Genomic DNA, 22,480 nt, shown 5'->3' on the forward strand with positions numbered 1-22,480 from the left:
TGGTGCCACCAGAAGAACTGGAGGGACCTGCAGAGCTCAGCAAGGGAAGCTCCATGGCATTGCTCCAGCAGATCCTGCCCCAGGAGCAGCAGATATCAGGGATTTTCCCTTCCCAAAGGCAGGAGTGTCTCCCGGCATCGCCTGCAGTCCTGAGTGGCAGTGAGTGAACTGCCCTGACATCTCCTATTGAAGCAAAGCAAAATGTGTTGAACAAAAACCATTTCAAGATGTTTTCTGAGTGTTGCCAAGTTACTCAACATGTTCTGCTTTAGTTGTCAGATGCTTTCAAAGCGATTTCCCTCACTCGGAGCACGAATGGTGAGGGCTCTCCCTGGGAATCTTTTGCCTGGGGCTACCATGGATCTGTATTTTCATAAGAAAAAGGCTCAACCAATGATTAATCTTTCCCAGAGGAATAGGGGCCTTTCTTTGGGATTTTTCTTCAGTTATTTTTAATTAATTTGTACAACTGGCAGCGACATGAAAGTGCAAAACCCGGGAATAACGATGTGGCCGGGCAGGACCCGGCTCCTTTTGCTCCTGCAGCCCTGCCACACCTGGATCCTGCAGGGACATCATCATCCCTCAGCTCCCCAGGGATGAGAAACCCCCTCACCAGGGAGGAATCACTGCTTCCCCCTGGGAGTTTTCTCCCAGTAGAAGTTTATCCACTGAAAGAAAGGTTGAGTGTTACATCTTAATCCCAATGTGGGGCACCTTCTTAAGGGAGAAGAGATAGGATCATTGGATGAAAAAAGAAAGCCCCTTGGTGTTAAAATTTCTGGTGGGATAAATGCATTCAGACCTGGGGCTTTCCAAGGTGGCTGTGGGAATGTGGCTCTGCAATGGCCCCTGGTCTGGCGGACACTGGGCTTGGGGTGAAGTGTACCTGCCTGCACAGGGCAAAGAACCTCATTCCCTGCTTAGCCAGGCACATTCCCTCCTAATCCAGGCACATTCCCTTTTTATCCCCTCCTATTGTAATAAATGCAATGCCGGTGGGATGAAGTGAGACAATGTCACTGTCTGCTCTCTGGGCAGTTCTCTTGCGGAGCAAAGACAGAGCGATCAGGGATGGAGGATTAGGAAGGTTGTAATGTCAGAGCAAAGGGAGGATTTTTATCCGACGGGCTCCATACACCACTTCCAGCTGCTCCGGCCTGCTCCGGGAACAGCCTCGTCTGGATCCGTTTAAGGAGATTGGCAAAGTGTTGAATACAGCATATGGTGCCCTAAAACCACAGAACTTATTGACAGCAGCCCAGACTCGCTAAATAAAAGATCTCCTTCCAAAGCCTCACTCTGTGAAGACTCAGCACTTTCCTCCCAGTCGCACAAGGTAAAGCCCCAGCCCGGGCTCTGCATCCTGCGCGCTCCCGCTGCCCACCCACGGCACCTCATCCCTGTGGGAACACCTCCTGGGAGCCACTGCCTGGAAAATATGTGGGTCTCCTACATATTTTTCTCCTACTCTGCCTTGCAGAGTCCCTCAGGCCCGACGGATGGGGCTGAACATCCCCCCAGTAACCACCACAAGCACCCCAGTGCAGAACTGGTTCTGCTCCCCGACTCACTGGGATGCAGCGCGTGCTCCCGGCTCCCAAGGGGAAGCCTTCAGCTCACGTTAGGGAAGGGGAAGACATTTCTCACAGCTCTCAGGTTATCCCAGCAAAAACCTGCCAGCCCCCTGATGATAACTTGGGATATTGGACCTCACTCCTGCAGCCCTGTGGAAATCATGGAATCATAGAATGGTTTGGTTGGAAGGGACCTTAAAGCTCATCTTGTTCCACTCCCTGCCATGGGCAGGGACACCTTCCACTATCCCAGGTTGCTCCAACCTGAACACTTCCAGGGATGGGGCAGCCACAGCTTCTCTGGGAAACCCAAATACCCATCACCAAACCTTGGTGCCCCTAGAAGCCCCCGAGCCCAGCTGGGCGCTCCATCGCCAGCAGGGCACAGGGGAGAAGGGGCAGGGAGAAGGACACACATCCCTCGGGACAGTCCCTGGGCCAGATCTGGGATCTGGACGTGGTGCAGGGACCGAGCCGGGGCCACCCCGCGCTCCCGGCGCTGCTCAGTGTCCCAGCACACAGTGAGCAGGGCCAGTGAGTCAGGGCCACTCTGACACACCACACGGGGCTGTTCTCTCTCCACACGAGTCACTCCGAGATTGGACGGAGCCTATCTCCGAGAGAGGCGCCTGGAATCAGCTTAACTCTTGGCAGGACACGAGAAATCTAATTTCCTCCAGGATGAGGCTGTCTGGAGGCAGGGATGGGGCTGTGCTCCCTCCCCTGGCCTGCCTGGGAGCTTTTGCTCCTCGTCAGAGCAGCTCCACAGGACACCGCTCACGGCAATCCGAGGGCTCGGATCCCTCTTTGTGGAACTGCTCCATGTCCAAGTTCTCCGATCGGTGTAAACTAGGCTGAAAATATAAGGATGCCATGAGGAGTAGTAAAGTGAGAATCATCCTACCTTTTCTGGATAGCAACAGAAAGGAATCTGTTCGGGAAACACTCTACATTTTCCATGAGCGTCACCTCTCCCACCCCCAGAACCACGGGACAGTGGGATCACAGGCCTCGTCTCTGCAGGACTTTGGTTAACAGGCAACTGGTAGCGTGTAAACATCACCCCAAAGCTCTTGAGATTCAAGTCAAAGCAGGAATCAAACATTCAGCTGCTTCTCAGAGCCTCTTTGGTCTGGAAATGGGCTGGAGATGTCAGGAAACCTGTCCTTCCCACGAGATGCCCGGTACTTCCTTCTTCCAGCTGGGCAGGAAGTAGCTTTGCTCATGGGGCTCTGCTTGGTTTTGCTTCAACTCAACGGACCAGAAACCACAAAATTCCTACAGTCCTCAACACTGGGACTTCTCAGACCCTTGCAGGTATTTGGGGTTGGTTCAAACATTCCTCCTACTCCACTCCTGCCTCCCAGTCGGGCTGCAGCAATCCACCCAGGGCTTTAGGTTCCCCATCAAGAGCCAGCCTGGAAAGAGAGGGAGCATCCCACCTTTTCTTGGAGCAAAAAGCAGGTCCACATCCAAACCATGACCTCATGCTAAAATGCCCCCTCCTTCTTCCCTGCCCACCCCAGGACAAACCCTGGTCCCTGTTGCCCAGCCCAGAGGGGCAGTGCCATTCCCCAGGCACCACTTCACAGTATGCAAACTGGGAACAGCTCTGGTGGGTGGGTGGAGAACTGGGAATTTCCTAGGAAATGATCTGGGGATCAGATCCTAGGGATCTGATGTCTGTTTGGGGCTGAATCCCTGGATACACTGAGCTCAGATTAAAAACACCCCAAGTGAGTTGAATGAGACTGCACTAGCCAGCACCTTGCCCAGCTGAGTCCAGCTGTCCCAGCTGGGCTCCCAGAAATTTCCTGATCTGGGGGTATCCATGGATAGGAAGTATTCACAAAAACTCTCCTCCCCAGTTGGGCTTTGTTAGTGTCTCTTTTTTTTGTGTGGGAGACTCTCTCTACAAACCAGGTTTCTCCAGCTCTTTTGCCCAGTCCTCCTGCCATCCAGTTGATGATTTGTAGCTGGGAAGCATGGAAGGATGCCTTTGGGATGCCCTGCATCCAGCTGTTACTCCCTGCCTTAGCCTGTGCTGCTGGAGTCACATCTCCCTAACTCCTCACAGAAACCAGTCAAAAAGGACAACAAAAAAGGTTACACCAAATCATCAGGACACTTGGCAAAGTGGGATGTGGGAATGCTGGGGATATCCCTCCTGCTCTGTGCCTCCTCCCTCTCCACCTCCTCACACAGAGGAGCAGGAAAGGCAAGGCTGGAGGAGCAGGCTGGGATGCAATGAGACCAACCCCAAGTGGTACCACAGTGAAGTGTCACAGCATCCCACTGCTGCCCCAAATCCCCTCAGCGAGGGCAATGCCACATGAGGATGCTGCGCCCCACGAGGGTGGTTCTGCCTTGAGTTGGTGGGTTTTCCCTGGGACAGGAGTGGGGGGCAAGGCTGTGCCAGGAGGTGCTGCCCCTCCTCCTGCTCCCTTGGGATTCACAGACTGAGGAGAAAAGGAATGAGGGCTGGGCCACCCACCAAACCCTGGCATGGTGCGGGCAGGGAAGGCGCGGGCGCCCAAGGCACTCGGGGCAGCAGCTGGGAGACACTCAGGAGTCCCACAGGGACCCTCCTTCCCAAGGGACCCCCTGCCCTCCATCCCCCCACCCCCATGCTGTCCCTGCCCGTGCCGGGAATGCCGCGCTGCCCCGCTGCCACTGACCGAACCCTTCTCAGCGCCGGGTCCCGCAGCCCTGTGCGCGTTAGAGACTCTTCATCACGGGGATGCCCCGCGCGAGCAGCTCTTGGGGGGTGTGTGTGCGTCACCCCCAATCCCGTGCCTCCCATTGGAGGAATAGCATGTGCCCCCCTTAGTGGAAAAAGATCTGGTGTTCTCCGTGGAGGTCGGCCCTGCCCTCCATGTCACTCGTCCCGTGCCACGCTCTCCTCCAGGGCGGGCAGGGCCTCCAGGCCAAGCCCCCCGGCCGCGCCGCCGCCGCCGTGCACGCTCGAGAAGGACACCATGGTGTGGAGAAGCATCAGGACCAGCACGCACAGTCTGATCCTGCTGCTGCCGAGGCGAGACCCTGCGGAGACCGGCAGCAAGGACGGGGAGCGGGGCTGGTGGTACTGGTGGTACTGGTGGTGGTGGTAGAGATGGTAGTGGTTCTGCCGCTGGTGATGGACGTGGGGGTCGTGGCGGTGGAAATGGAGCGACTCTGATGCCGTGGATTTGGGGGATGTGTTGTCGTTGCTGTCTGAGGGGTGGTCGCAGGAGTCCCATTGCACCTCGCAGCACTTGGCCTCCTCGTCGGGCAGCTGGTTCTCCAGCAGCCCTACAGGGAGGAAGAGGAGGAGGAGGAGGGGGTCAGTGGGAGACTGAGGATGGGGCTGTGGAGGGAGCGAGCCAGGTGGTGTGGGGTGGGCAGAACCTGAGAACCAGGACACCCAGAGACCCCCCCAGGACTGACCCCAACAACTGTGAGCCTGCACAGACGAGCAAGGAGTGCTCAGGTCTCCCCAAATCCTGTTCACAGTGGTTCAGTGTCCCAGCCCTGCTTTAATCCATCACCTCCAGCCCCTTACATGCTTTAGCTTTCAATCAGAGGAAGGACTTTCACTTCCCACGTTAAGATGTCGCTGTATCCCCATTAACCCCTCCTGCTGCACCCCCAGGATGGCCACGTTTCCACACTGCACTTCCTTCCACTCTGCCCCAAGCCTCCCAAACCCAGCATGTGGCTTGTGACCCGCCCTGTGCCCCGCTCCCAGACCTCCTTACCCGTACAGATGAAGCCAGGCAAACCTCCATAGATCAGCTCGTCATTGTCCGGTAACACAAAGGGGCACCTGGTCTGCACCTCCAGGCAGTATTGCTTGCATGGGATCCGCTGTCGGCACTGTTGTTGGGTCACGTTGAAGTACTCGGAGCACAGCCAGGCCTTGTAGACAGCCTAGGGGAAGCCACCAAGAGGGACTGTCACCTCCCCGAGCTGGGGTTGCTGAAGCCTTGCAGAGACACGGGGTGAAAGGGGAAGGCAGAACTCCCAGCCCCCATGAGAAATGTCTGCCAGGCCATCAGGGTCACTTATTGAACACTGATCGATTAAAACTACTCACTCAACTATCAGGAAGGTGGAACTCATCTCTCTGGCTAAATCCACCACAGAAATAAAGCTAATTACCACATGGAGTAATGTCCCCTGCAGACAGGCACCGGGACACGCTGCCAGCACTGGTGACCCAAGACCTCAATCCATCATACAAAGATTCCAACGCTGCTTATCACCTGTCCCAGAGCACCTTCCTCCTCCCTGAGACACCCTGCTGCTCCCCCGGGCAGGGGGAGGTTCTCCCTTCCTCTAAAGTGCTTTGGTCCCCATCAGCTCTGGATGTGGGACATGGGACAGCAAAACAGACCGTGGGCTGGTCTTTCCTGGAAATTTCCTGCTGGAAAGGCTGCTGGCCAGAAGCAGTTGGCACTGCTGGGATGCAGCACATGCAGCCGCTGCACCTCAAGACCTCCTGCCTCTCTCTCTGCCACCAAATAACATTTTCCTCACCTTCCCCACCTGGCCATGGGGGAGATTCTCAGTTCCCAGACATGTGGAACTTCCTGCTGTGCCATTTCTTTTGGAACCCACTCATTCTACAGGGATGTTCTGACTCTGGGATGTATCAAACAGCGGTACAGATGTCCCTGTGTGCTCCGCTCACCTTCCTGATGCTTCAGGTTGTGCCTGGCAACACTTCCATATGGAAGAGCAACCTGGGGGTTCACCTGTGACTGCAAGGCTGTGCCATGTCCCCCGCCTCTCCAGCCTGTCTGTCTCTGGTTTCCCTCTTCCCTTCCACCCTGTGTGTGCTCGTGACCCTCCCAGCTGGCCGAGCACAGCCCAGATGGCTTTGCCTGCATCCCCCTTATCTCCCCAGCATTAGGCACATTCCTGAATCCCCCTCATCTCCCCAGCATCAGGTATGGTGGAAGCTGTTTGTCTCCACTGGCTGCAGCAGGGAGGGAGGGAGAGCTCCTGTTTCTCCCGGTGAGCATCATTCCTCAGGCTGCAAGGAAGCCACGGCACCCCTGGGAAGGGCACCCCCTCCGTGGTGCTTCCAGCTCATCTAAGAACTCATCTGGGCATCAGTGACAGCACTAGGGTCATTCCATGACCACATCCAACTTCCTTTGAAACCAGCTGGAAAGGACACCCTGTGATTCAAAGGGAACGAGCTTCCCTCCTCGGCGTGCTTGGAGAAACCCCGTGCTCCTCTTTTCAGTGGCATTTTCATTTTCTGGAGGCTTTGAAACCATCAATTCTTTGTTTCCCCATGTTTTCCACAGATCCTTATCATCATTTGTTTGGATCATGGTGGTGCCTCAGGATTAAAGCCGGTTGGGAAATTCTTGGCAAGTTATTTTAGTTTCTTTTTCCCCTGGAAAATGCCAAATCATGAAAACCAGAGTTTTCACGGAAGCGTGTTAGTTTTGGTGAAACTTTCATCACAGAAAGTTTAATGGGAACCAGGACATGATCCAGGGAGTGAGCATTTCAGAGCAGTCCCAATCTCCGTGGCCAGGGTTTTCCTCTGGGATGTGGCAACGCAGCTGTGGTCCTGCTTCTTCTCCCTGTCCCACTGGATGTTAATTACTGGGACACAGTGGAACGGCTCCAGAGAAGGAACCAGAGTGTGAGGACACAAGTGGGAGGGAATATTTCAAGCTCTCAGTCTGCATCCCTACACCCAGCCCCATCTGGGACAGACACCCCAAGTCCATCCCTCCAGCTTAGCCTGTTTTCCAGGCCTTGTCTGGCTTAGGATAAACATCTCCATCAGTGGGACTTCCTTGTGTTTCCCAAGGAGGTTGTTTTACAGCACTTATCTCGCTGCCTACAAGTTTTCCTTCATACTTGACCTACATTTTTCCATCCAAAAGTTCACTCCCTTCAATCATTCCAGACACCATCCCTCTCCCTCCTCTCTGTTTACACATTTCTAATATTTGCAGACGTATCACGCTCCCCGTTAGTCATGACTCAGGCGAGCTCGGCTGATTTACTCACAGCATTTCCTGCCCGTCTCCCTCCCAGCTCCAACTCTCTCCCACGCTGCTTCCCAGATCCCAGTCACATCCACAGCTCCCACCTGGGGACACGTGCAGCCTGGTAAGGAGGGATGCTACACTGGATTCTCTAGCAGAAACTGTGGGTGTCACTGGGGCTGTCCCGGCTCCAGCTTTGGGCTGCAGTGACCCACAGGTGGAAAGGGCAGCTGGAATAAGAGATTCCCAGAGCTTGGCAGCATGGAGCTCGGGCTCATCCTGCTCTCCTGAGGAAACACAGCTTGCACAAGCGGACTCTGCATGGATCTGCACGTTTTCCATACAAAATGTTTGTGTCGATTCCCATCAGGGAAGTCTAGCAGAGGGTTGAGGTCACAGAAAAGGATATTCCCAGGAACTTAATGGAAATATGGAGTGAGAGGCTGCAAGGAGCTGGTGATACCACCAGAGAGGGCAGAGGAGGTGTGCTCATCCAGAAACTACTTCCCTTTCCCCTTTCCTTTCCAGGGCACCCGCCTCCCCAGAGGGAAGCACCGGAGCCCTGGTCCCAGTCAGCCCTTGCCAGGCTGGGCTGCAGATCTTCTGGATGTTGCAGCAGGAATTCCCACAGCTCTGCAGGATGGAAACTGCTCACAAATAGAGACAGCAAAGACCTGATGGTCCAACAGCCTGTCCCACTCCAGTGGGATCATGCTGATGTGGGCAGATCTCCAGGAGACCCCGGCCATCCTCCCGTCATGCATCCGCAGGGATCCTGTCACGGGCCAGCAGCAAATTCCCTGGGATGCTCAAGCTTCTGGTATCTCTGAGCTTACCCCAAACATCCTGCTTTATCTTATTGTAAAGGACATGTGAGAATTTAGGACAGGAGGAAATTTATTCCCTGTTTAGATCAACAAGGAAAGCTCCCTGTTTTCCATCCTTGCCCTCTATGGATTCTTCAGGAAGCGGGTTGGGTTGCAATCAGTGTTCCTTCCATTCTTTCTGGTTTTGCTTTTGGCAGATCTCCAGCCTGGCCAAGTAAATATAAGTAACCTGAACTCCAAATAGCTCCATTTTGGTGCCCTCTTCCTGCATTTTTAGCTCAGAGGACTGGCTGGATGGCTCTGAGAAAGCACACGGAGTTTTGCTGCCCAGGAAAGGAGCCAACTTCAGACACCCAATTTATAAGGGAGGAAGAGGAGGAGGAGGAAGAGGACAGGCTATTTGTCTGCATCAGAATTTTGCAGGTGGGATGAAATACCCCATCATAAAAGACATTAAAAAGATACAACATGAACTGGATTTCCAATAGCTAATTAAGCTACTTGTCTGCTTGCACTTCCAGCAGGATCTGGAAGCAGCAGTCAGAGGAATGGCCCTTTCACAGGGAATTCTGTGCCAAATGGAGCTCCTTCCTGCCTGCACTCTTCCCCCTGCCTCCTGGATAGCATTCCCCACCAAACAGCTTTTCCAGAGTCTTTCTGTGTCCTTATTATGTCTGCACAAAATAATATACTAATTTTTAAAGTAATTTGGCCACTTCAGGGCCAGTCTAGTTGCTGCCAATACGTTGCAAAAACTGGCATTGTCTGTTGAACCATCCCAGCTAAATTTTGGGACAATAAAGGAGCAGGGATGGAGCAGCATCCTCGGGATGCAACACCTTTGCAGAGGATGCAGTGCTTGGGATAGTTTGGATGTTCCCTGGGAACACCAGCTGTAATTAACACAGCAAACTGTTGTTGTCCCATATGAGCAGGAATCAACGCTTGGGAACTTTCCCCAAGGAAAATCCTGCTAATGGCCCAGTGGTAACAAACCCTTCTCCTTAATTACAGGCAGGGGCTAGGGCAGCATTCCCAGCCAAAATTCCACTTCTCTGGAAGGGTGATTTGCAGACTGGAGTGGGAGGAGGACAGAGAGGGAAGCAGGGAGCTCTTGCCTACAAAATAACCCTGGAAGGAGACCTGGGAGAGTGCTTGGGCCAGAGGCTTTGGATCACTCTGGAAGCTGGGCTCTTCCATCATGACTCTCCTTCCTTTTCCTCTTTGAGGACATGCTCAGATCTCGCTCACTCATTCCCAGCTTCCAGGTGGGATGAGAGGAGAAATCCTCGCCTGTCCCCGCCAGACCACCAGCTGGGAGCAGCCCCCTCCCCTCCCAGAGCAGTTCCTGGGACTCACATTTCCATCCTGGCCTGAGATGAGCATCTGGAGTGGCTGTGCCTCATTAATCTTGGACACAGGGAAATGAGTCCTGCTAATGAGTCGCTCGGGCAGCTCTCCAAGCTCTGGCACATCAGGATGCAGCGCGGGAAGCAGGACAGGCTGGGGGGGAAAGAAGGGCTCCTTTGGATGGCAGAGGATTAAGGGAATGCTGAGGTCCAGGGCTGGCCAGGAGGAGTCACAAACACAAGCTTCAGTGCCCAGTTAACACTGTATTCAATTACTGCCGCCTGCAACTTGGGCACGAACAATGTGGAGCTTTAAAACAGCTTTTTTTCTTCAATTTTTTAAAATTCTCCTTGCTATGGGCTGTTCCATCATCATCTCTGGAACAGCTGGATTTTTGGTAACTTCTTTGATAGTTCTGGAGCTGTGTTATCCCTGCCTTGTCACAGTCACATGTTCTGGTTTGGAAGAGGGGGGAGAAAAACCCCAACCCCAACCCCAAAAGCCAACAACTGTGCGCGATTACGGGGTTTGTATTGTTTGGACTCAATTTTTTTAATATAAAGTTGACTTTGGCCTGGTGCTGACAGCGCTGGAGCCGCAGATCCTCCGTTTCCCACCCAGGGGAGGCGCGGGCCGGGCGCCTCTGCCCATTGTACCCGGCACCGGGGGGCACGGAGGGGTGGTGGTGAGGGCACTGCCACGGACACTGCCAGCAGGAACGGCTGGGACAGGGAGGGGGGCTGGCTGGGAATGGTGCTGGATGCACACGGGCCGTGGGGCGCTGGGAACGGCGCTGCTGGGAACACCGGGCGCTTGGCAGCATGGGTATTCCTCAAACACTGCTGGAAACTACACATGGAGTTGTTGGACTGGCATCCTGCTTGCCCACCAGGGCCAGCTGGCATGTGCCCATGCTGGGCTCTCTGCCATCCTGCAGCCCACCCCTCTCCAGGGTTGGTTTTCCCCAAAATTCTCTCCCAGCCATCCCATGGCACCAGTGGGATCCCACCTGTCATGCACTGTGCTGGGGCACAATGGGTACGGGGGGCACATGCCAGGCCCAGCACTGACCAGGTTCGTCCTCAGGGAGAGTCCTGGCAGTGGGATCCCCTCTGAACTCCCAAGCCAGTGCTTCCCACCCACATTCCAGGACCAGACCCATGTCCTGTGACCTCACTGATGAAGTTACTCCCAAATTACCTGGAAGCAACTCGTCAGAGGTACCCACTCACCACCTCAGTGACTTCACGAAGCACCTGATAGTTTTTACCATTTTAGCTTTAAATCCCAGTTCTTGGATTAAGGACACTGTCCGAATGCTCCTTCTTTTAGAGGGAAAAGCCAAAAATTCCTCCCTCCAAGCTGCTCAAACCCAGTTTGAGACATACAACACCCCAAGTGCTCATTGTTCCAAACTAAGAGAGAACAGCTTTAAAGTGTGACACCCCCACACCTGACACACTCAACGCCCAGGTAACCCTCCTATTGCACATGTCACAATGTCAGGGAGCTCGACACACACCTTGGGAAGAACTGGAGTGGGAAAGGATGGAAGAACCAGCATCTCAACCTGCCTCTGTGACCACACGCACACCATCAGCACCCACAGGCGCTGGGCTGGGGCAGCCCCAGGCAGGGGTGGCAGTGCCAGCTCCCAGCCCTGGGAATGCTCCCAGCCCTGGGAATGCTCCCAGGGGACAGACACCACAGTTACAGCCCCACTGCTTTGCTCATATGCTCACAGCACCGAGGACTGCAGAGGCCAGGGAAAAGCCTGGTCTCATCCCAGCAGATGCCATGCTTCCCTTGGAACAAACCCAGGAGGAATAACCTGTAACTGTGGTTGTACCAGAGCAGGAAGCATCCCCTGGAACAGTGGGATTCACTGGATGGCCCTCTGCAGCCGGGCCTGTGCTGAGGGCACAGGACACGTGGCATCCCAGCATGGCTGTGCCTGTGTTTATTGATTAATCTCACTAATTAATGCCCAGCTGGATGAATGGGAAGGCGGTGACCACTGCCAGACCCTCCTGCTTTCCACAGCCAGTACCTGTCTCTGTGCTGTCCCAGGTCACCCCATTCCCTTGCCCAGCAGTGTCTGCAGCCCCTCCCCTCCCAGCCCAGTGCAGCCTGGCCCTGGTGGCTCTGCAGCCAATGGGATCTGGATGCAGATCATCCCTGTGGTGCAGCCCCCAGTCCTGCCCGACTGCTCCTGCAGACCCCAGCCCATTGCAGGAGGCTTTTGGTACCATATCACTGCTAGAAAACATTACAATTCCCATTACATATTTCTGTTTCATCATTAAACTCCAATTTGGGACAGACACATCCTTTGTCCAAGGAGGAGGAGGACGGGGTGGCAGCGCTGTGCTCACAGCTGCACACAGACCCCAGCTCTCATCGCGGCATTCCTGATGGCAGTTCATTCCCCCCCTTCCCACACTCTAGGTCTGTGTGTCCCCTCTCCTCGCCCTGGGATTTCCCTGGCGGTGTCTGGGACACTGTGGCCCAGCCATGGTGGGCTGCCCGTGGGCACTGCTGGCAGCCCCCAGCAGCAGACAGTCCCTGTCCCGAGATCCACCTAATTCACAGCAGCCTGGGAGCACAGTGAGGCCGGAGGGATCAGCATTCCCACGCCAAGCGAGGGGCAGCAGTAACTCCAGGCTGCTGCTTTGTGCTCCCCTTTCAAGAAGGGTCTTGGCTGGGCTTTAGAGGAGAAGAGCAGCTCGCTGGGAAGGGGAGGCCAGATGGGAGTGTGAAGGTTTGTGTGGGAAGGGGATGGACACCGTGAGACTGGGACAAACAGCCAGTGGCCCGGGAGTGAGCAGTTCTCCTTGGCATCTGGAGGAAATGTCCTTCTGTCTCCCCTGTGACACTGCATGGCCATGGCCCAAAGGCGGAGGTGTCCCAGGGTTGTCAGGAGGTCAAGCCTCCAGTTCCAGGGCCTCACCACCCTCTTAGTAAAAAATTTCTTCCCAACATCCCATCTAACCCTGCCCTGTGGCAGTGGGAAGATATTTCCCCTTGTCCTGTCCCTCCAGACCCTTGTCCCCAGTCCCTCTCCAGCTCTCCTGGAGCCTCTTTAGGCACTGGAAGGGGCTCTCAGGTCTCTCTGGAGCTTCTCTTCTCCAGGGGAACACCCCCAGCTCTCCCAGCCTGGCTCCAGAGCAGAAGGGCTTCAGCCCTCAGAGCATCTCTGTGGCCTCCTCTGGACTTGCTCCATTAGCTCCATCCTGTACCCATCCCTCACCTGCCAGGTCCTGGTGAGGCTGCAGGTAACCAGTGGGTTAGTTATCAGCCCACCTATCAGCCCAACTAACTAAAAAGTAATTAAAGACCCCTGTGAAGTTGAAGAGGACTGAGTTGGGACAGAGGGAAAGTGAGGTCCCTGCAATCCATTAGCCTGGCTTGAGGAATTCACTCCCATTAGATACTGCTGCAGCCAGGAGCTTAGCAGGATTCAAAAGTGGATTAAACATTTATGCAGATAATGAGAACATCCTGTTACATTAGATAGGATATAAAAAAATAAAGGCGAGACACTTCAGTGCCACGAGCCATAAATTACACACCAGCTGATGGGGGCGAGCAAGAAGTTTCTCTGCTCATCCACCTTCCAAGGAAGTGCTGAGGCTGGAACATCATTTTGAGGAGGGTGAGAGTGCCCAGCCCAGCCAGGGGTCTCATGGTAGGGCTGCCTCACACCCATGCCCATGGAAGGGCCCGATCCTGCGCTGTGCCAGGAGCCACTTGTTCTCACTCGAGTGAGGCATCCCACATGGAACCACCTGGCACGAGTGGGAATGGGACAGGCAGCAGAAGGAACGTGGACCCTCATGCCATATTATGCACCCCAAAGAAGAGGTGAGCAACAGGATCTGGCCTGTCCCAGCTCCCTCATGCAGCAAACAGTGGGGAAGCAGGAGCACCCCAGCTCCTGGGCAATTCCCACAGTCAGAGAGCGTTACAGAGTTTCTCACATCAGTGCTGGGGCTGTTAAGTGTAACAGGTCCTTGCAACCACCTAAACTTGTGCCCAGAGGTCCCTTAAATGCAGGAAAAGATGATTTCTAGATGCTTATCACCACTCCTGGCAGCTCCTACTGATGGAGACACAGAACTGGACATGGCTCATGTCAGACCTGAGAGCTGAACCTCTGTTTTCTATCCCTGGCTGAACACCACTTGCAGGAATCTCCCAGTCCCTTCCAGGGGAGGAAAACCCCAGGATAACCCTCAGTCTCAGTGGTGAGCAACAGGCAGATGCTGCTGGCTGGCATCACTCCTCAGGCAGCAAGCCCCAAGGGATGTGCTCCTGCAGGGAAACCCCATTCCTGCTGCTCTCCCCTAGAGCAAGCCCAGGACAGGCTGGGGCTCTCTGCTCCCCTTCCTCTCCTCTCCAGGCTCGGTCCCCTGTGCCAGCCCTGCCCATTCTGCCTCCCACTCCCAGGTCTGGAGCCAGGATATGGGCAAGCCTTGGGAGCTGACCCTGGGGATCTCCCAGCCACTGCTGCCTGCCAGACCCTTGGAGACAACTGGCACACAGAGCCTTGGGAATGCCTGCCTGGCACTGTCACCCACATGGCAAACGGGTGCAGGAGAAAAGTAACGAGTTACAGGGCACAGAGGTGAGCAGAGGGGTCAGAATCTTTGGAAGCACTAACACAGAGAGACATGAATTCCAAAGCACAGTGGGAAGCTTCATTATCCTTCACAGACTGGAAGTGCTTTCCCTGCATTCCCATGAGCAAGGAGTGTCTGGAGAGCTGCCCCATGCTCTGAGCCAGTCCGCCATCCCGGGGGCTGCTGGTGCTCCCTGATGTCTCATTTGAACAGGAGAGCAAGGAATGCTGGCAAACAAGTAACACACCACGGCAGGAAAACCCCCACACGCAGAGACTCCTGGAGGCTGCCTTGCCAGCCAACATTGCCCCCCCCCACATCCAGCTCCACGGAAAATGACACTGAACACCAGGAGCAGGTCAGGGAGAGACCCAGTCTGGAGGGGGTTGAACTTGGCACTCCTATTACGTTAAACACAAAACCAGAGCTCTTTCTCTCTCCACACTAGTCAACTCTTCTCAAACTGAGTCTGTTCAGAAAATTACGAGACAATCTGCGCTTGTCTCCTCTCCCTCCATGACCACCAGCAGTGGGATCAGTACAGCACGGTGCCTGTGGGCACAGGGTGCACCAGGCTCCCCATTCTGGGCAACACAGGCTCTGGCACAGTCCTCACCAGGAGAGCCCCCATCCCAGCCACTTCCAGTCCCCCTTCTCCAGCTCTGCCTTCACCCTCCTGCCCCTCCACAGCCTCCACTCACCAGCAGTGCTGCAGAACTGCTGTGAAGGGATAAGATGTCAAACACGTGTATCTTTTACTCCCGAGGGGATGAGCAGAGCAGGTGGCATTTTATTCTCCAGCCAGGACCAGGAGCACCAGGATGCTGATACAGGCAAGGCTCTGGAAAGCCAAAACCTTGCCAGGTGAGACCGTTTCATGCTGCTTTTTTAACACAGTGGTCACATCAGCAGCATCTGGGGGAGCCCATGCTGCCAGCATTGCTCCTCCCTGGGACACTCCAGGAGCACGGATGGGAAAGAGAGGTCCCAGGGAGATGCCAGGAGCAAAAGCAGAGCGGGTAAGAGGAGCGAGGCCGAAGCAGCCGAGCCTTCCCGGGCACAGGCAGCTGCCGGCTCTGCCTGCAGGAGACGGGGCTGGAGGCAGCGTGGACAGATGGCTACTTCTTGCCCAGGCAGCCTCTGTGCCTCATTCACAGATTTGCTGTCCCTGAGTCATTGCCCTTCAAACGACAGTGGAGCCAAGCTCCTGCGTGAAGCCAGGCATGAGTCGCATCCTAATGGCATCCCGGTGACAGCGGGAATAGCCCCCGGCAGCCAGGTACCTCCTGCCTCTGCTGCCTCCCACCCTGGCAGGCAGCTCTGGAACTGGGCAGCAGAGGAAAAGCCCCACGGGGCATCTGTGGAGGCAGGCCTGGAGCTGTGGCATGTTTTGATGAGACTCCTCTGTGTGTGGTCCTTGGGACTGCCCAGCAGTACCAGGGTCAGGCCAGGCCATGTGTGATCAATCCTTGCTGGGCACAAAAGGCTCCTTTCCCGATGGAAAAGAATCCTGTCCCCAGGGAGGGATGAGGTGAAGCCCTTTGCAAGGGCAGGCCCAGTGATGTCATGGGTTCAGAGTATCCTCTTCCCCCTCTCAGTGCCCTCTGTGGGGGGTTTCTGCCCCCTCTCTCCTGGCAGTGCCGGGCTGTGGGGATGGCTGGCAGTCAGCACCAGCACATCCCTCTGTGTGTGGGGACAGCACATATTGTTACCTGGGATGAAAAGCAGCATGGCAACGGATGTGCACAGCAAGGGGGACCAGGGAGCTGTGTTATTTTCCTGGGTCACACATTTTGTCGATGCCGTCATGGACACTGCTGAGCTCCGACTCCCAGAGCCTGCCCACACCCAGCAGGACCAGCTGGATACTTTCCAGAAGGCATTGCCAGCTGCTGAGCCTCCTCCAAGGAGCTCGTTCCACCTCGCTGGTGAAGCCCCCATGCTCACCGTGCTCCCAGGAGAACACAGGTTTCCATCTGGCACGGGCAGCAGCAGCACAGCCGGGAGCACAGGGAGCAGGAACAGGCACCACCATCACTTGTCGCTACTCAGTGACAGTTTGACGGAGATGGATCTCACCCTCCCTCATGCTCATCCCTGCACCATTTGCCAACCTGCCTGTTGCTGCACGGAGACCTGCTGCTGCCTTAGGAAAATTCTGGGTTTTCCCCGAAGCACCACAAACGTGAAGGGATGAGGACCGACAGACAACATGGACTGACAGACAACAAGCACAAAGCAGGCAGCCAAACACCACCCAAATCAGCAACAAATCCGCCTATTCACACCCTGACCTCCACACCAAACTGGTTCATCCCACAGAACTTGTGTGGGTCCGGCCTCCAGCCCACCACACATTCCCAGGCAGCTTGAGATATCTCAACCCCAAACAAAACCCAGAACTGTCCAAGCGCTGGCTCAGCACCCCCTTCCCACCAGGTTGGCAGTACTGCCACACATCCCAGGCACTGCTGGAGCGTTTCTGACACTCCAACACTTTCTTTACTACAGAGCAAACTCCTTCCATCCGTTCAGTTTTTGGTTCTTCTACTTTCCAAGCTTTGATCTTTGTTTTCCAGCATTGAGGAGACACCTGACACAAGGCACCAGAACCGGGCTGTGCCAGAGGCTGCAGCCACAGCACTTGCACTCTGAATCCCACAGGCCCAAATTCTTTATACAATTTAATCCCACTTTTGTTCAGCGCTGAAAACGACTCCCTTTGCTCCCATGGAATGGGTGGGTAATGTAGAGCCACACACTCGGCTAAGCCTGTGCCTGTGCTGCGCTTGCTCAAGCTGCCAAATGACTGCGCTGATCTGCTGGAATTACTTTGGAATTTACTCGGGAACCTTTTTTCACCTCATGAAATGTCAGTAAAGCTCCACCTCAATGGCCAGGCTTGTTCTGGGGGAGAACCTGCAGGTGCAGCTCTGGAGCTGAGAGGTGTGTGCGAACAGCCTCTCCCCTCCTGGGTGCTGCTGCTCCTGGAGCAGCAAATGCTGCAGAGGGGACCGGGTCCAAGGTGCAGCTTTGCAGTCACCCATCAGTGGATTCTCTGGAAGCCTCAGTATTAATGTAACCCCCCAAAAAAGCACAAGATTTTGGTTAAACCACTTTTACTGTGGGTCTCAAGGGACCTTCCCTCCGTGCAAGGAGCCATCCAGGCTCAGAGCCAGAGTGCACCAGGTTGAGCAGCATTTTGGATAAGCCCAGCCCAACCTGAGCTGCTTTTGTGAAGGTAAAATGCTGCTTTGGTTCCCCCAAGAGGCGTTCCTGGCTCTGGGATAACCCCAAGACATGGCACTCCCAGAGCTCCCGCCCCAGCAGGCTTGTGTTTCCAGAGGATGCTCCAGAGGGAGGGATGCTCCACAGAGACGCTGATTGCTGATGCTATTCCTGGCTAGACAAGAGCCAGAAAACGGGACCCTGGAGGGTGCTGAACCCAGGCATCGTGGATTTGCTCCCTGCTGGGTGTGGGCTGTGCCAGGCACGATGCCACAGCAGGAACCAGCCCCCATCCTTCACCACACCATCCGCCCGCCCACCACGGGGAAACACCGGCAAATCCTTGGGAGTGAAATCCTGCTCTGCCAGGCTCCCCGGGAGGTGCCAGGGAAACCAGAGGTGCAGAAGCAGGTCTGCCCAGGGCACAGCGGGATCCAACAGCCAGGGGCCCGCACACAGAGAAACCCGGTAATCTAATAAAATCTGAGATGCTACAGGTCCTGTCCAGCCCGGCCTGCCCAGCTCTGCTGCCAGCCCCGGCCTGCAGCTCCTGCCTGTCAGCCCTTCTCTCTCCACAGCTTTGTTTCTTGCAGCCTAATGAGTCCTTAATTCAGCAGGCTTTGTCCCATAGATCTTGATTTGCCCCCGGACTGGAGGGAGGGGGCACTTTGGGAGCACTGTCCGTGGTGGCTGCTGGGGCAGGAGCCAGCACGCACAGCTCTGCCTCTGCAGGAGCAAAGCTCTCATCCGGGAGCCGAGCTGGAGCAACATCGCTCTTTCCCTCCTTGGAAACAGGGAAAAAAGGCATAAACCAGCCTTAACAATCCCACAGGGCACTGCTTTGCAGGGACAGGGATTTCTCCCTGCACGAAGTCCTGCAAAGCCTGAACCAACAGCTCATGTGTTGCTGCTGCCCTGCATTTCCCAAGGCACATCTGTCTCCAAGATCCACATCCCCAGGCCATCACCTCCTCAAGCCCTTTTGGGGATGCTCTGATGTGTCCCCATTCAGTGCATGAAGTTCATTGTGTCCTGCAGTGACAAAGGGTACAAGTCAGGCAGGAAGAGGAGATGGAGGCGGCTGGCAGCTGCTCCAGACTCACTTAGTGACTTATCCCTCTTATAATCAGAAAACACAACTATTTTCTACCTTTTATCCACATCACCCCTAACTAGCACCATGACCCAGCAGCTGGCACTCACATCTTCACTGTAAGAGGTGAAACACATTTGAGAAGATGGATGGACCTTGGGGACCCGCCTCCCCCTCTCCATCCTGTCCGCAGGGTGCCAGAGCCCTGCCCACAATGTCCCCATGAGAGCCAGACCCCCCAAAATCCCACCAAATGGGAAATGCAAACAAACAATAAACCCCAGAAATGTTCCTTCACAGTTCACTGTCTCTCAGCCACTGGGATTTCTGCTGTTAGTTGTAGGAGTAACAAGTAAAACATTTCCAGAGTGTGATTTGGAAGTTGATGGTGCTGCACACGAATAACAACGTTTGCAGAAAGTGGGATCTGCCCGGGAATGATCTCCAAGCAGAAAATAAAAAGGCCTGGGAGAGCATTACAGCAATGAGTAATCTCAGCAGTTGAATTACACACAGACCCCACCATTTCACAGGATTTCTATTTCCCAGGGAGATTCTGACCCAGCCTTCCCCAAGCTCTGGGCACAGATGGATCCAGGATTCGGATGTTCAGGATGCTGTTTCCCCTCCCAGCAGCACCTGCCTTTCCCACACCAAACCTGGGCACAGCCCTTGGGATGATTTATTAACAGGGAATGAGGTATCTCCTGAAACCAACCCACAAGACTCACCCAACTCCAAGTTTGTAACTTGGGGTCAGACCTGCTGCCACGGGACGGAACTGGCAGCTCCGGTGGGGCTTTTGTTGTTGCTGTTGTTTTAAATCAGATGGAATAAAGAGCCAAAATCCTCGGAGTGGTTTGGCTGCCACAGAGCTCCCTGTGTGCTGTTTATTGAGCCACACTTCTTCGGAACAAAATTCCAGAGGGACATGTGGCTCTGCAGAGGGAAGCTGTGTGCAGGTGACCTGGAGCTGCTGTGCTTCCCTACTTTCAATTTTCCAGCTGCTGTTATGGGATGAGAGGGATGCGAATGGGAAGCAGCACTAACTCCCTGTACACAGCCCTGCTCCCACAGTCCTATGCCCCAGAAATATCCTTTAAATCCTGTTTCCCCAGCTCCAGGGCTCCTGCAGCCAGAGTCCCGCTGGGAGGGCTCTGCAGGAGCCTCTCACACTGGCCAAGCTGCTCCTGCCACTCTGTTTTCCTCCACCATCTCCTATTTTGCTGTCATTTGCTCTCGGATGTCACCATCAAGCTGTATCTCTGCCATCCCTCAGGAGAGGGTATTATCCAGCATCTGGATGGGAATTACAAACTCAGGCTGCTTCAAAAATCCCGCCAGCCACATTTTTTCCAAGGCAACGAGTAACTGCAGCCCCTGCTGAAGTCCAGAGAACTGGAAATCAGGCCAAAACTCGCTCATCAGCATAAGGCTGGATGAGTTTGGCATTAGCCTCGTTTCACAGATGGAGAACAGCCACCGAGAGGGAAAGGTTGAGACTCGTGGGTGTGAAAGGCTGGAATAAGGCACCTAAATACGCAGTGAACGGCCTTAAATTAAAGAAGCCTGATTTGCACAAGAGACTGAAGCACACGGGAGCTCCAAGGGCTCCAGTTGGAGCCTGCAGACTCAGGCACCCTCATGGAGATTTCCCCAGGGGTGGCTCAGGTGAGCACACACAGGTTGGCCCTGCTGCTCATGCCCCCTGTTGCTTCCCAAGTGCCGCCTGTGGAATGCAGAGCTGGTGCTCTCAGACGCTCTCAGGATGCACCAACGCGACATGGAGCCAGTCTGGAGGTACAAGTCCTGCCACTGCCTCCAGTTCTGCATCTCCCAAGCTCGTTTCCTGCTTTCCCATCAAGGATGTTAAGACCAGGGACACCTAATGAAGACTCATCTGAACACGGATTTGTTTCTACCTACTTTGGAGTCCATGGGAACAGCTCCATGCCCAAGACCCAAAGGTAATGATTATTTTCTGATCTCTGTTCGCTTTTCTCTCTGGGTCTCTCGCAGTACTCAGCGGAGATGGAAGCTAAGCCTGAAGCTGGGGTGTCTCTACCAGACAAAGCACAGGGAGACACTGCTCCTGCTGGGCCCCCGGGAGCAGGAGCAGCACGACGGACAGTGCTGAACTCCCTGTGGAAGCAGAGCAGTGGGACCAAACCACTCGGAGCAGGCTGAGTACTACATCCCTTGGAAACCGCAGGGAGAATTTGGGCAAGCAGATTGCAATTACCTGGCCTGGCACGGGCCCAGAGCGGCAGCTCTCGCTCCTGTCCAAACCCAGCTCCTCACAAAAGCGACCCTGGAGCAGCAGTCGGGATCTCACCGCCGTGCCCTTGGTGAAAGACACACCTCGGTGTCCCCAGCGCTGTGTCCTGGTGCTGCTCCCACCCTTTCCCAAGGCATGAACGTCACAGCAAGCGCTGCCCATGCTGCCACCTCACAACTCCTGTCCCAGAAGAGCAGTGGCCAAGCTCTGTCCTGTCACTGGGGGGAAGCTCTGCCACTGTCCCTGTGGGGACAATGCTGTCACACACCCTAAGACATGGCTCCGAGGAAGGGAAGCAGGTTTAATTATCGAGACCATTCTGCTTCCCAAAGGGAATGCACACAGGTGAGTCAGGCAACTTGGAGCAGGTGGGGATTGGTGGAATCAGGGCTCCCAGAAAAGGATGGGAGCATCCAGCAGAACCACACTGGGGGCTCCTATGGAGACCCAACCACGACTCTCATTTGGGAGAGGTGGCACCGTGCAGAGCTTGGTCCCACTGGTGCTGGGAGAGGCAACCAACCGATCCACTTTTGGAATATGGACAGTGCCCCGGGGCTGGGGATGGTCAGTGACACTGGGGGGAATCCCAGAGGAGGAACACCGAGGGGGAAAGGCACATCCCAGCATCCCCAGCCCGGTGCCCTGGGGAGAAGGGGTAGAAAAGCTGGAAAACAGCTGCTGTGTAAGGGGAAAGGGCCCCAGCACCACAGTTCATCTCAGGTCACCACTTATCTAATGACAGCCAGGCAGAGCCCTGGGCTGTCCCAGGAGCAGCAGCAGGCCCGAGGCAGCAGTGAGAGGCACCATGCCTGCCCCAGCCCGGGCAATGTGTGCACACCTGTGCACATGTAAAGGGCTGTGGGTGAGGCTGGCAGGGAGCGGGGTGCCAGGACTGGGGTGTTGGGAGTGGAGTGTCAGGAGCGTGGTGTCGGGAGTGAGGTGTTGGGAGTGAGGTGCCAGGAGCTGCCTGTGTGTGGACAGGTGTGATGTGTGAGTGCTCATTCAGGCCAAGCCCTGCTTTGCTTTCTTGCTCCCACCACCCCGTCCCAGCCTCCCTGAAGGCTCCAGACTGAGGGCACTGGACCACCACTGCCGGGAGGGGCTCGGGGGGCAGAGGGAGACCCCAGCCTGTGGGCAGGATGGCTGTGGTACCCCCACACAACCGAGCCCCCCGTGGCTCAGCTCAGCTCACCCAGGCTGCCCTGGGGACCCCGGGATGCCCCGTCCTACCTTGCAGTCTGTCAGGCAGGATCTGACCGAGTACTCTTCCGATTGCAAGTACTTCTCCAGCAAGAGGTCGAACTCCTCGTATTTTTCCTGAGCGTGTTGGTCCAGCCGCTGGTACGCCTGGACACAGCTGCTACAGGCCTCCCCGCCCAGCGCCCCGGCCGCCGCCACCACCAGGTCCACCATCAGGTTGTCCAGGCTGCAGTCCAGGCCGTCCGGGCCGGCCATCTCCCGCAGCAGGTCCCAGATCGTGTAAGTATCACAAAAGGAGAGGTTGAA

General features: G+C 55.4%; 1 protein-coding gene across 1 annotated transcript; it reads right to left on the reverse strand.

Annotated features, from left to right (window-relative positions):
• Positions 1 to 4,235: 4,235 nt before the first annotated feature.
• FAM155B (family with sequence similarity 155 member B) lies at positions 4,236 to 22,474 on the reverse strand. Its single transcript, XM_027663261.1, has 3 exons — positions 22,205 to 22,474; positions 5,315 to 5,486; positions 4,236 to 4,868 (listed from the first exon to the last, which is right to left on the reverse strand). The coding sequence occupies exons 1-3, from the start codon at positions 22,427 to 22,429 to the stop codon at positions 4,456 to 4,458; spliced, it is 810 nt and encodes a 269-aa protein (XP_027519062.1). The 5' UTR covers positions 22,430 to 22,474; the 3' UTR covers positions 4,236 to 4,455.
• Between the last annotated feature and the right edge of the window lie 6 nt (positions 22,475 to 22,480).

This window comes from Corapipo altera, unplaced genomic scaffold (assembly GCF_003945725.1).
Source record: "Corapipo altera isolate COAL_440 unplaced genomic scaffold, ASM394572v1 107b, whole genome shotgun sequence".
NCBI lineage: Eukaryota > Metazoa > Chordata > Aves > Passeriformes > Pipridae > Corapipo > Corapipo altera.